Source organism: Dermacentor variabilis, chromosome 2 (genome assembly GCF_050947875.1).
Source record: "Dermacentor variabilis isolate Ectoservices chromosome 2, ASM5094787v1, whole genome shotgun sequence".
In the NCBI taxonomy this organism is placed as follows: Eukaryota; Metazoa; Arthropoda; class Arachnida; order Ixodida; family Ixodidae; genus Dermacentor; species Dermacentor variabilis.
Window position 1 is genome coordinate 246,471,801 of NC_134569.1, and position 14,476 is coordinate 246,486,276.

At 45.1% G+C, this 14,476-nt stretch overlaps 1 protein-coding gene across 2 annotated transcripts in view; it reads right to left on the minus strand.

Moving 5' to 3' along the window:
* Positions 1–14,476, minus strand: part of LOC142573218 (uncharacterized) — a 325,311-nt gene that overhangs the window by 22,941 nt on the left and 287,894 nt on the right. For both annotated transcript variants that reach the window (XM_075682810.1, XM_075682809.1), the window contains exons 30-32: positions 13,462–13,577; positions 3,846–4,038; positions 664–921 (exon numbers count right to left, since the gene is read on the minus strand). In XM_075682810.1, coding sequence (XP_075538925.1) covers positions 664–921; positions 3,846–4,038; positions 13,462–13,577 — 567 coding nt within the window. The remainder of the gene's footprint in view (positions 1–663; positions 922–3,845; positions 4,039–13,461; positions 13,578–14,476) is intronic.

Here is a 14,476-nt window from a genome sequence, read left to right on the forward strand (position 1 = left end):
TAAGTGTGATCCTCATTAGCTAGATTTGGCACACGACATCACTGCGGCAAATTCGGGTTGCGATCATTACATGGGAAATAAAAAAAATCAAATTTTGACGACAAAATTCAGGGGTGCGATCATTATGCGAGTAAACACAGTATTTTTACATGTGCTTTTTTTTTTTTTTTCATGCTATTAGGGTCAATGGTTTGTGAAGGCACGGGAAAACAGTTTTCAGGTTTTCAATGAGCTGTACTTTAAATAATTTTGCTCATATCTGCTCCATAAAATTTCTGCTGAAGTGAAAATACTTCCACACAGTAGTTCGTTTTGGAGGGAATTTCAATGCATTATGTTCTACGGGACATCGACGGGGAATGAAGAAATCTTCACTGTGGCGGAAATTTCACTGAAGCGGACTTTGTAGTGCTGGGATTCAACTGTACATAAAACTATGGGATTTGAATGGAAATTTGACTTACTTCGTTATGACAAGGTTTGACTTATTGGTTTAACGGGGTTCTCCAAAACAAACAACTATGAAAACTTACCCGTGATTGCCGGATCATTTGAGTGATGACACATTAGCTGTTGCAGGAAGCTATGACAATACAGATTCTGTGACAGCCCAGAGAGGGTTCTAATATTACGGGCCTCCATGTGTGCAATGAGAGCAAATACCTGTGGGGTTTTAGCAGTGGGTGCCTGTGTGCAGGGCATGTTGACGGTCTCATCGTCTGAGTCTTGCTCGGAGTTCACATCACCAGTGTAGGTTGCGTCACTTGCTGCTGGCTCCGAGTTGACATCATCAGCGGACGCAGAGTCATTCTCTGCTGATTCCAAGCTACCGGTGGAGTTGCTATTCGTTGACGGTACTTCTTCCGAGTGGACCGGCAGCTCGAGAGAGGCACCACTGCTTTGTGCCACAGAAGCAGCATCCTGCATGAGTGGGTAGAATGGGATGACCCCTACATAACACCAGCTGCACCAGCTGCACAGTGAAAATATAAGAATTTGTGGCATCCTTAAGAGCAACCCGCAAACCAGTTGGGAGCAAAGCACCTCAAGCTGGTAAATTAGAGGAGGAAACTGCTCTGCTCCAGTGCCCATAGTTGAACCCTTTGAGAGTCAATGACGTAACTATATGGTGCTACGAACAAGTCACAAAATGGTTGATGCCATATATTTACGGCGCCGTCTGTATGTTTAAAAAGCGCGCCAATTTCCTAACTTTTTCTTTTCTGTCATGTGCTGTCACTATGTGGGAATACAGGGAATTCTTTTCGCGCGCCTCCCTCTCTTGGTTTTCATTGCATGGTTTGTTTTAGCGATAGTTTGCTCCCACGCGTCTTCATACTACCGCTCGCGCATTGGCGTGCATGTGGGTGGGTGACCGTTCGGATTTTGTTTCGCAGGTGGTTTTGGCTTTTTGCGCTTGCAAAACTGATGGCTATCTGGTTCCTAATCGCTCACCGGGCGACCGCTTGTTTCTTGCTTGTTTAGTGCTCACAGGGGTGCGCATAGCAAAGATGCCGCCGTGCATGCGTTTCTGTTTCTTTTCTCTTTTTTTAAGACTCGGGAAAACTAATTGCCCTAGCTGCTTGGCGATAAGATGAAGATTAGCGGAAGTTTGTCACACGTGTTGCTTTTATTTTTGATGGGCACACAACCAAACAGTTTTCTTGAGTGCGCGCACCTATGCAGTTCGATTACGCTATGGACGTACCTATTAGTGTAAAAGCACGAACATTTGAGGCTTGCGAAATATTCTCATGTGCAGATTTTCAATGCCTTGAACTACGTGCATAAAAATGCATCAAAATTTTAATTCTGATAAGTTTATCCCCTTTTTAATTGTTACTATTCATGAATGAAGAGTGCATATATACCAACGCAATATATTTTTTTCTCACTTTACGGTCACCCTAGAAAAATCACAGTAAATTTTTTTTGAAATAAGTCCCTAAGAAGAATCGGAATCTGCAATAAAAATATCGACCCTGGGGGGTCGCACATGGCGAGAAAAATCGACCCTCAAAGGGTTAAAAAAGGGGGAAAAAACTAATATGGGCACCTATCAGAAAGGCGTCCCTTCGTGCCCCCAGTGGGCGCACCTGCGTGCATGCAGCCGCGAGTCTCTTGCAGTGTTCATCCTCGTGGAAGCTATGTGTGCAGAGCATTGTCTTCCAAGTCACAGATGGTGACACACTGAAATGTTTTCGTCGGATTAATGTACACAATGTTAAACCCAGACTTGCTCTCGCTTAAGCGTCTTGTGCGGATCTAGGGGGCTCACTTTCAATATGTGGAAAAATTGTAACAGCCATACAGAAGAGATGAAAGAAGTGCCTCGACCATTTTCTACTGCAAATTTCGCCCAATGTTAATCCTTCAAGGAATGATACAGGAAATGGTGGCAACAGTCATAAGGTACAAGCTTGCTTTCTTCCCTTGTTCTGAACTAATGGATTATATTGGTTATTTGATTTATTGATAGCGTATAACATTTGAATGCAACATGAGACTGAAATGCCACTGTGAAAAGTTACTTCTGCCAACTAACGGCTGTTTAGACCATGATCATGACGCCCGCACATTTATAAAATTCCACCCCTATTGGAATGAGGCCACCAAGGTTGGGAGTTAAACACAGAACCTTATGCTCTTCAGCAGAACGCCAGTTATTGCAGACCAGGAGTGTCGTCTGTTTCTCCGCCTCCCAGCAGAAGAGTAAGGCAACTTAACTAAGACAACTGTGGGTGTGTACGAATTCTAACCAGTTTCAGTCTTCATAGACCGCTGAGAGGACAGATTCGAGCCAAAGTAATGGAACGCACCAAGAACTGCCTAGAGGAAATCTCAGATATGTGATGCCCCCTTGCGGCCACTAGAAAAAGCTAAGAAAAGCACACAGCTCTGTATCTAACACTTTGTGTGTGCAAACCTATGGAGAACACAACATAGCTTACATTAAGTGCTTAAAAAAAAGTCACAGTTTTGGCTGAAAAGCGAAGCTTCGATTGCGATAGCAAATTAGTAGATAGCTATACAAAGTTAGGATAGTAGCTTTATTGGCCGTATAAGCTTGTAAACATTTGCTTACTAACTAAATTAACAAGCATGGTGTCACATGTGACCAAGCAAACATGAGCACATCCCACTTGATGACTGTGGAAGCTTGCTGTCGGAATGCTGGAGTGAGGAAGCGCAGCAGCAGCAGTGAGTGAACTGACCTTCGTGCTGCCTCTTGCTTCAAAGTGAACTAAGTGGCAAAAACACAGTGCACACGAAGCTATCAGCACTCAGTGCACTCTGTCCCTGTTGCTTTCAAGGTGGGGCCCATGAGGCTGCACCACACACAGCAGCCGCCGCAGTAGAACGACCCCCAGTCCTCTTCAAGACGTGCTGCCAACAACTGGAGGTGGTGCACTTCCTTTCCACTTTCCTCAGTTGCGCGTACGAGGATTGAGCCGTCATTGTCGGCTTGCCCTCGTATGCTTTAACACACACATACAGCACAGAGCACACGGGGACCATGTTATTGCCCTTAGACTTTATACGGAACATCATGGCAACGGTAGAAATGCACCTAAGTTGTCCATATAATTGCTATAGAAATAAAAAGCTTGGCTACATTATTTTTCTGCGCAGACAACATTCATGAGGAATTTCCAAGCTTCCTGCTCAGCCACCATCTTGTTTGGACAGCAAGGTGTCCTGCATCGTTCTTGACTTTAATGATCTCTTTGCCGAGCTGTTTTCTTTAATGGATAAGTCAGAATTGGAAAAGATGGCTGTTGCCTGCTTAGCCACCTACTCTGCCGTCAACAAGTACTGAAACCCAGCCAGCGGTGCAGACACACCTGTGACGAGGAGGCCTCGTTGAGCGGAGAGCTGTCCTGAAGTGCGGCCGCATACTGCTCGAGGGCCTTGCGCAGGGAGGCCACACGTGGAGCTCGCACCGGCAGCTGGAGCGCCCGTGCACAAGTCATCGATGCCAGTGCCCCCACTGTGGTCACGCCCTGTAGCCGCAACTTGCGCCCAAGGCTACGCTGCCTGCATCAACAATGAGTAAAGGCCTGGAAGGGACAGTCTCACAGTGCAGGACCAAGAAAGAGTAAGAGACAGGCAAGGACTACGCAATACATGTGCAATGTGCAAACAAGAACATGTAGTTAAACGCCGGTGCACCAAAATTCACAGGGCACACTAAAGTTTTGTTGAAGTAAAAATTTTGAAGCAGCTCGTTACAACAGACCCACGTACAACAGGCTTTTGGATATAACGGACAATATTTCAGCCATAGTTTGTCCTACCTATTTTATTAATGCAACGAAGTTTGCTTTTAATGGATCACACTACAATGCACTATAGGCTACAGTGGACGAAACTGGTGCCGATTTTTTTTTTAATCGGGCATATAAAACATACTTTTGCTGTGTCGACACGGGCTGACAACTGACTTGCAAAGGGTCAGCCGATGGTCCCGGCTCAACTTCGCAATATCGCGCGCGCGAGGGACGAAGGCGATGTAAAAACAAGCTGTCTTCTTTCACGCTTGAGGCACGGGGGGCGTCTACTCTGGCGGCTGCTGTGGCTTGCGGTGCGGCCGCTTTATCTTGAAGGTGATGTGCGATTTGGACAAAGTGCTCACCTGCGCAGGCCTCATCGTCAAACTGATCTGCAATGTGGACAAAGTGCACCCAGTGCCGGTAACTTCGTATGCGCCGTGCTTTCGACATTTAATTCGTATTGAAGCAAGAGACAGTACGAAGGCGAATTCACTCGCTGCTGCTGCCACGCTTATCTTGCTTAATTTGCTATCACAATCGATGCTTTGCCTCTTTGTTTGTTTTTTACTCTGGACGTTTGTCACTCACTCTTTGCAACAACCTTGTTAGACATCACAACAAAAGTTTACAGATTGAGGCGTTTCGGATATTACGAACTTCGGATAAGACGGACATATTTGTTTGGATTATCAGGGTCCATTGTAACAAGAGTCGACAGTACAATTAGTACTACAGCCAACAACCAATTTTTGGGACATATGATTTTTCTGATCATTTGAACTTCCCAGTGGCAGCGCCACCCACTCCACAGAACCAGTGTATAACAGCAACTGAAATTATGGATGCTGCAGCATGTGTCGCTCAATTTTTCGGGCCAATCCGTGCACTCCGACAGACAGTTACCTCAATTCAGGTTGTTGCCTGTGCATTCACTGTTGTTGTGGAGACGTTTCCTCAGACTTCCAAATGCTGTACAGTGGCTGCAAAGCCAGTTCCATTGGCTGGGCACCAAATCTTAAGGGGGGACGTGGTTTAGAGAACCAGCTTTTCTTTCTCATTCTTTGAGATGTTGATAAAAATTGGCACAAATATTTAAAATGTCTCCCTGATGCTTTCATAAAAATTTTCGATGTGATAGCTTGAGAATATTTTATTCAGAAAAATTTTTCTTCTTTACATTTCTGGAGGGCCTGGGGTGCTTAAAAAATGCAATGGAAGGCTCGTTGAGTATTGACTGCAAAGCCAAATGAATGCTGAAGGTCATGACATTCTTGCCTTATTTTTTTTTTTCACAACACTCATTTTTCGAATTGTCATTTTTTATGGTACCTTCACATCAAACACACTTTTTGGGTGAATGAATAGCCACATGATAAATTTAGGAAAAGTAAAGTTAAAAAAGTGAGAATGTCACAACCTGCACTGTAGCCCAAGGAACGTAAAAAAAAACACAGTCGCAACAGGCCAAACGGTAACAAAGAAATCAGCTCCGGAAACTGAGCAGAGAGGCGAAAGAACAGTTTTGAGAAAATGGCCCTCAAAGATTCCCGTTCTCTTCAGCTCTCTAGAAGGCATCGCATTCTTTGTTGCGATATGGGGCTTTTTGGACATGGGGCCTCTGGTCTGGTGTGCCTTTGCTCCCCCCCCCCCCCTTTTTTTTTGTAGAGCATTCTTTACTGCTGCTCTATGTAGTAGATGAATGGCGACAGAACGAGCTGTGCAGCCGGATGTGGCACAGTTACAAAGCTAGCGGTGTCCAGGCAGGATGCGGCATTCATAGTAGCAGAACGGGTTCATCCTCGTCGCCAGTTTGTGGTAGCTTCGATGGGGCGGCCGGATGGGAGACCTACGGCGTGAGGCCTGACTGAGGTGCGAGGCACTGCAACAGAAGAGCCGGACTGCTCCAGTCGGGGACCAGACTAAAGATGGCTTATTCCAGTGAGGGGAAAGCAAACGCTACAGGGTAAGCTTACAGCATGGGGCGCAGAGTGGTGCTAGCAGTCGTAAGGATTCGAAACCGAAACTGGGTATCGAAACAGCATACCACACTCTATAAAGAGCATGGCGCCTGGGTTTCAAGCCAAAAGAGGGGAAGAACTCTGAGTGGGCTTGAACAGAGTTCCAGTGTTGTACTTGCAGACTGCCTCACTGATTGCAGCCTCCAGTATAATCAGTGAGGCACTTTTTATTTTGGTAGAATCAACTATGTTACTAAATGAAGGCGCTCGGTAGCCTTCAGAGTCATCTTCTCTTGACAATGACTGAGGAGCTCAGGGTCAGACAGCCATTGATTAATAGGGAGTAATGCAGCAGCTAGGTGATTTTCCAGCTTAAACTTTTGTGTAATGCCTCTCTTCTGCAGCCTGGTGTCTGCGCTAGCTCAAAGGGCCCACTGAAAAGAGCTCTAATGAGGTTGTCTCTATGAAGGGGTGGTATGATAGATACTGTTACAAGATATTGTGATAATATATGATAAAGAAGTTGGCGTACAATGTGCTTGGTCGCGGGTCTGAGGTGCCGATGCAGGAAATGCCTAGCCATGGGTCCCAGGAGTTGATGCTCAATGTGCAAAGTTGCGCAGTCCGAGAAGCCAGCATGCGATGTGCTTGATCTCCGAGCCGGAGATGCCTAACCTAGAGATGCTTATCCATGGGTTCAAGGATTCCGCAGGCAAAGCTTGGTCGCGAAGTCTTCATTGCCGATGCTTGGAATGCTTAGCCGTGGGTCTGAGACACTCACAGATGGAGGAATTGGCCATGCTTCTCGTATGTCCATGTAGGCGTAGCGCTCATTTTCACACTCGTCAAGATTACGGAGACGGTCGAGAGCTTGCCAGGTGCGAAAGGCCGAGCAGACAATGCCCCTAACACCCCTACGAAGCGAGCACCAAACCAATGGGGAACTGCCCTAGGGTCACATGGCAGACGCAGCCAATCGGAGACTTCAAACGACCTTCAATCATTTGCTTTCTGTATGCTTGTTTCTGTGGGGACGAGATCATAGAGTTCCTCACTATATTACCTAGAGGGAAATCTGGGGCTACTGCGCTGCGGTATAAATGGGAATGCTGGTATGTACTGACTTCAGATTGGCATCGTTCTTGGAGAGCCAGGAAACCTAGGAGACACACCGGGCAAGCACTGTTTCGTCTGTCACAATTATTCATTTTCTACTAAAACAGCCTGTAAAAAGCTGTTTTAGCTTTATTATTATGCAAGAACCTTTTGTTTAATTATGAACACTTTTCATTGAATGTACAATTCTATGAAACATAAAAAGTATCAGTGGGCTGCTAAAGTTGGAGGCCAGACGACAAGATTCCTGCTTGCTTTGGAACAGTTCGTCGTCTGTTCTTGTTTTCTTCACTTAATTAATTATGCACTGTCGGTGAGTAGACTTCACTGGAAGATATACTATGAGTGAACGAAAAATTTCATAAAGATTGTACTTTAAGAATGTGTTATTTGTGTAGTCATATCCACATTTTAGGCAAAGCCTCTTACAACACCAGCCAACACAAGCCTCGCAGACACATATACCGTCACTCCCATGACAGCACAGCGCCCCTTAGGAAACTCCCATAGACAGTGGCACCAGATGTCCCTCTAGGTTGTTATAGTGAGAAACTCTATGGAGGAGATGGAGGAGAACCAACAAATTTGAAGCCGGAGAAATGCACTTTTGGACGAGACCGAGATGACAACGCTTAGTTGCGCTGTTCAAGCGATATTGTGGCTTGAAAAATACCATGGTTTCATAATTTCCACGGAATTTTGCACTATCATGGCTGGTGCAACAAATTTATTAGGAGACTTCTGACTAGCTTTAAGTGAAGATATTTCTGATTAAGATAGGAGAAGAGTTATGCAGTGAAATCTTGATATAAAAAACTTCAGGGGACTATGGCAAATTGTTAGTTATTCTGAAAGGTTACTACCACATTTACTTGCATAATCATTGCACTTTTTTTTGTAAAAAAAATTATTTGAATTTAGGGGTGCGATCATTACGCGGGGGAAATTTTTTACGAAAAGAAAAAAAAAATGTTTATTCATCTTGCATTTGCAGCGGGATGACAACAGGCAAACAGCAGCTGCCGCTGTAACAGTACAAGACACCAAAACAAAAATGGCGGCCGGCGGAGCAAGCCGAATGCGCCAAACAGAATTGTTTTTTCTTCTTCTTGTGAGTACATTACGTGCATCGAAACAGTTTCTTTCATATCAGTAATGAATAATATTGTTAATATCGGCAAGTTTGTGGCAATAACATAGCCATGTCCACTTTGAGGGGGCAGAAACAGAGATGGGCGCGCTTAGCTGCCAGTGACATAGAAACACATGGCGAGCAGGCTGCGAAAACTGTGGCATTTTTCTTCACTACTATCCTAATATGGCACGTTTCCGCTAAGGGTGGGCGAATACCTTAGCTGTGTTACAAGTGTCAACGTATGAATAGGGTACGCTTCTAAAGTATCAGTGTAAACATGGCTACTATCGTTGTCATTAGCGATTAGCGATGCCCACGAGTGTAGATGAGAAGAATCGAAAGGCGCCTTTTTTGTTGTTGTCGACCACAACCATTATAAAGCCTACAAATAATAAAGCCAAGGCAAGTGTGGTTGTAGCTTTTTTTTTTTTTTCCTGGAAATGCGGAAAGTGATGAAAGGAATGGAAACGAGCCATCTACTTAAGGATGCTTGGTGTGTGCAGACCGCTTGGTTTGACTTGAAGAGTCGTTCGCGTAGCATTCGACAGATGGTAAGCGCGACCATCATTAGCTAGACTTGGCACACGACATATCGCTGCAGCAAGTTCAGGGTGCGATCATTACACGGGAAAGAAGAAAAATTGAATTGTAACGACAAAATTAACGGGTGCGATCATTATTGCAAGTATATATGGTATAGTTAAATGCCAAAAATGAACCATTTCATCCATCAACCCATAAGTTTTAACCATATGAACTATCAACAAAAGCATTGCTACTGGCTCTCTGCTCGAGCTGTTCTTATATTCTATAAATTGCACCACTGAAACACTGTGTAGTAAGAGCGGTGGGCACAAAAGAGACATCGATGTTGAGAAAACCACCAACAAAAAGGAAACTCCACGTCGCCTCCCTTTCAAAGTACAATAATTTTTGTTGATTGTTTGTTTTCCTCATTCCTTGCCTTGGACACTGCAACTGTTTCACTCGAGGCTGACACCTGAACGACATTACAGTCCACCTATAACGATACCACACAAAGATATATCGGTTATAATGATGAGTCGACTTCAGAGTACTAACTTATGCATTAGGGCTATGAGAAAAAAGAGAAGAAACATACTGTATTTACTCACACAATGATCACACTTTCTTGTCAAAAAAATTGATGCAAATTCAGCTGTGCGATCATCACGCGGGTTAAATTTCCCGCGAAAAGAAAAATTTTTTTTTTCATCCTGCATTTGCTGCGGGATGACAACAGGACAACAAATAGGCAGCTGCCGCAGTATGTAGTGTGGGACACCAAAATAAAAATGGCAGCCAGCAGTGCAAGCTGAACACAATTTTTTCTTTTTCTTGCGAGTATATTACATGCATTGAAACAGTTTCTTCCAAATCAGTTGTGGGGATGCGCGACTCTCACGCATCCCCTGATATGTTGTTTTCCCACATAGCTCCCGTCTCCTGTAATCCGGCTTTGCCACGTGGCCTGGTGCCTGTGGCAGTCGGTGTGGTTGAAGCGTATTGCGAGAGATGGCGCGAGTGTGGCTCTGCTAACGCGCCCTAACAGCGGGTTTACTTGGGCGGGGAAAGGTGAAGGCTCTTGCTCTTTGGCTCGGCGTCTGCAAGTGACACGGACGTTCCGTGTGTGACTGATCCATGCTTCTGCAAGACCGTCTCGCGAGGCCTACCCCGGAATGGATGAACACGATCGTTCGAACGTGCCACTGTACGCGCGAATGACCAGGCGTTGGTGTCCAGCATGGGGCAAACATATTCGGTCGTTATCCGGTCGCGGTGTCAGACTTCGGCGATTTGTCGCGCACCCATCGGCATGTTTCGTGATAGCAACTTGGCTAGCAAGCATTGATCTATGAAAGGTGCAATAAATGCCCTTGTGATTGTTTGCACTACTGTGTTGTCGTTCCTTTGTCCCAAGAGCACTGGTGAGAACCCCACACAGTAATGAATAATATCATTAATATCGGCAAGTTTGTGGCAATAATGTAGCCATGTTCACTTTGAGGGGACAGAAACAGATGGGCGTGCTTAGCTGCCAGTGACATAGAAACACATGGCGAGCATGCTGCGAAAACTGCAGCATTTGTCTTCACTATTATCCTAATATGGCACGTTTCCACTTAGGGTGGGCAAATATCTTAGCTGTGTTACAAGCGTCGGCGTATGAATAGGGTACACTTCTAACGTATCAGTGTAAACATGGCCACTATCTTTGCCACTCGCAATTTGTTGCATGCCCATGAGGGCAGATGAGAAGAATTGAAAGGCGTCCTTTATGTTGTTGTTGTTGTTGTTGAGCACAACCATTATAAAGCCTACACATACTGTATTTACACAATTGTAAGTCGACCACTTTTTTTAAATTTGAAAGTCTGAAGTTGGGGGGTCGACTTACAGTCGAAACCAAAACATGGCCCCGCCAAAAAAGCGAGACCAACGGGAGCTACAACGTAGTTACAATTTTATGTTTGCTCTATGTCCCTACCCGTATCTTTTCGCTATGTCGCATGTTTGTTTGCTTTTCGGAAGGGTTTTTCAACATTTGGAAAGTTTTACAGTGCACGCAACACTCATGGGGGGGAGGGGTCAATAGTTGATGGAAGCGCCGCTGTTCCTATTTGCGGCGGCAATTTCCCTCTCTTTCGCAGCGAGTGTGGAAATGTGCTGCGGAAGCAGCAGTAGGTGCGCTGACAAAGTGCGAAGCTGTGTCGCTTAAGACAAAGCTGCAAATTTTGCAAGGCTCAAAGGACAAGCTAGCGCAGTCGATGACATCGACGATTCTGAAAACTGCTAGCACCATGATCATGAAGGCTAGAATCAGTGACCATGCCAATCAACAGAAACAGCAGGCTTTGTGTGCCAGGGTGAAACCCCCTATGTGTGAAACCAACACGGTGGCAGCCGCTGACATTACTGAACTCAGGGAGCATGTCACTAAGTTTGATGGATGAGTTTCTAGGTTCAGATAGTGCTGCCTCTTTCTGCGAAGAATCTCCAACGGGGCGATCATTGTCGCGACAGACAGCGGCATTGTGCGACGGAAGCCACGACAGCAGCGGCAGTGACGACGAGATTGACAGTGGCCTGTCATTGACACCAACCCCATCTTTCATGCAAAGTGCAATGTTGTCGATAGAGTCGCTCATTCATTTCATGCACGCCAAATTATAGCCACCAGTGCTCATGCTGCCATTGGTCACAATGCACACCGCAATTCTGAACCTGAAACTTCCGCGAAAGCGAGTGCAGATTTCTGACTATTTCAGAGCACCTAACACTTGATCAGCTGTTTGGAGGTACAGATAAACGTTTCATTTTTCACAGCCTACTTTCTAAAACATCAATTTTTTATTGTAAGTGGCAAATTTGGTTTCGAACTACGAAGGTATGCTCGCCAGCTTTTCTCATTTTTTACGGCAGTTTAGACATAGCGATGATCAGCTATAAGATCGGATTTTTCGTTTTTGATATTGTTACTGTATAAGTGGACTGCACTTTATTCTAAAGTGGAAGCGCATGTAAACGACGCCATCGAGAAAGTGCGACCGTGTTGCATCCCGCGAGTATGGAAGTTACATTTCTCTGTGCACCTAGATAGTACGGCCACAGAAAGCAGTGTGAAAGAAGGAAGAGGCACACCTCTGTTCCTAGGTGGCTCTTGTCTGGGCGGAGCATGTGCTCGCAAAACCTAATGATTTGCACGCCTGTACTTTGCGCACAGGGGACGCCATGCAGCTCCGCTTCAATGGTTGCCCTTGCTCACACAATGCACACTTCGAGAGTCCTGTAGAGGCGGCACCTCCTCGAGCGCATGATTTTGTGTATGGATAGCTCCACAAAGTACGAGATGAGCCTGCTTAGTGCCATCCACATGTTGGCGCGAGCATGGGATCGAGTGAAGCAAGAAACAATCGCAAACTGCTTCAGGGCTTGCGGTTTTGTGGCAGCTTCTTCGAAGGATGCCTCTGAAATTTCACCGGAGGAAGCGTCAACAAGCAAGCTTGACGGCACTGATTTTGGTGATGCTCTCGGGCACGTCAATTTTGAAGATTACGTCGCCGTAGACAAGGCGGTCGAAACGTGCGGTGCGCTGACGGATAGTGAAATTGTAGAGATTATTCGGCCCCAGGAAGCGACCCAGGAAAGCGACGATGACGTTGAAGGCGAGCCGCAACCTAAGGCTGCCGATGTAGCTGCGGGCCTTGCTCTTGCGGAGCGCTTCTTTGCCGCTGAAGGTAACGCGGAAGAAGCGTTCGGCCACATCTACAGCCCGCAGAACTTGCTTTCAGCGGCGCAATTCGGCAAGAAGCAAAGCAAGATGACCGACTATTTTTCTTAGAGAAAATACTCGATTTTGCCACAAATAAAGTGCTGTTTTTTGTGTTTTGTGCTTAATTGGAAGTTCGTTTAATTCGAAGTTTTTTGCGGTCCCTGTGAACTTCGTATTAACGGGAGTCGACTGTACAGGTCTTGGAGACATTGTTAAACATGCATAGAAGTCAGACAAGAAAATTAGACAACCTGACAGATGCTTCTGTCTTCACAGTTTCTGCCATTTAGAAATTATGTTGGTGAGTTGATCGAAGCACAAATTTTGTCGTGTTCGATTAGCAGAGTGGTAGGAGCACTGGAGGTTTGTTTTGACGATACCTCCTGTGCAAGTTTTATTTTTTCTGACCCTCAATGTGCCAGAAGCTGTCAAATTTGACGAATAGTTAAAGTACAGTCGTTGAAGTGCAATCATATGATGCATGCTGTGCTCGTGGAAGAATTCCAATGGCAATGTTTAATAATGTGTCAAAAAACTGTCAATCAAAGTGATCAATTTCTTGTGCCCAGTAAGGAAAGAGTTTACAGAACTCTTTGACGTCTTGCCTGTTTGCGCATTGCTATCAGATGCAACAACCTTGATGCCTAAGCTGCAGTGTCACACGGAGTCTCACAAGTGACTCACCAGAGAGAGCTCGTGAGAAAAGGCAAGACGGCATCCACAGGCTCCATGCTGCCTTCGAGAGGAGGCCACAGCGGCTGCTGACTGTCTGCCAGTTCCCCTTCGTCCATCTCGGGCTCCTGCAGCCATGCAGCACAGGTCACTAGGGCTCACAAGCAGACGGCCGTAAGACACAGGAAGAGCAGAAGACATAAGATGAAGGACTACTGTTTAAATTCACAAGGCCACCAGCATCCTGGGCTGTTACATGAACAATTTTTCGAACTTGTCTGAAGTAATGTGAAATTAACTTTATCGTTAACCCTTTAGGTGGTGGGCGTTTTTCTTAAATGGAACAAATTGAAGTAGTCCAAATAACACATTATCAAGCTTTAAGTTCAAGTGCAATTTGTTGGCAATATTTTGTGGGGAATTTTACAAAATATTTAAATCTTAAAATTAAAACGAAAATTGACTTAATCCAACAAGTAACTTTAATTCAAATAATTACTGCACTTCAAGCAATATGGCCTTTTTGCCACTGTAATTGTCTGTTAAGGACACTTTGTAATCAGCATCGAAGTCCTCTGAATCACAGTTCATAAGAAGCTTTTGAATATTCATATTATTAAAAAAACATGCAGGCTTTTTGTGCTGGTCACCATGTTGAAAAACAAAAGGTGCAAGCAACACTGACAGTCTATAAGCTTCGTTGCACCATCTTTTGTAATAATATTTAAAAAAAAACTACCACACAAATTTAGTTTAGCCAACTTCCAAGTAGATGGCGAAACCAGTCTATGAGTGTTTCACATTCGTGAATTATCTCCAGCACAGCTAGGGGGTGTATATCAGAAGCCAGACAAGTGAAGCCGACGTCAGTTAGTTCGACCCTGACGGGATCAACGAACTTGGTCAAATTATCCAGCGGGTCAAATTAACTTTCCCTTAGCTGTACAGGCAAAGTGACAGCACCACAGCCATTTCCAATGTGGACAGAACAATGATGGCCTGGTGAGGATCACGTGTAAGGATGGGG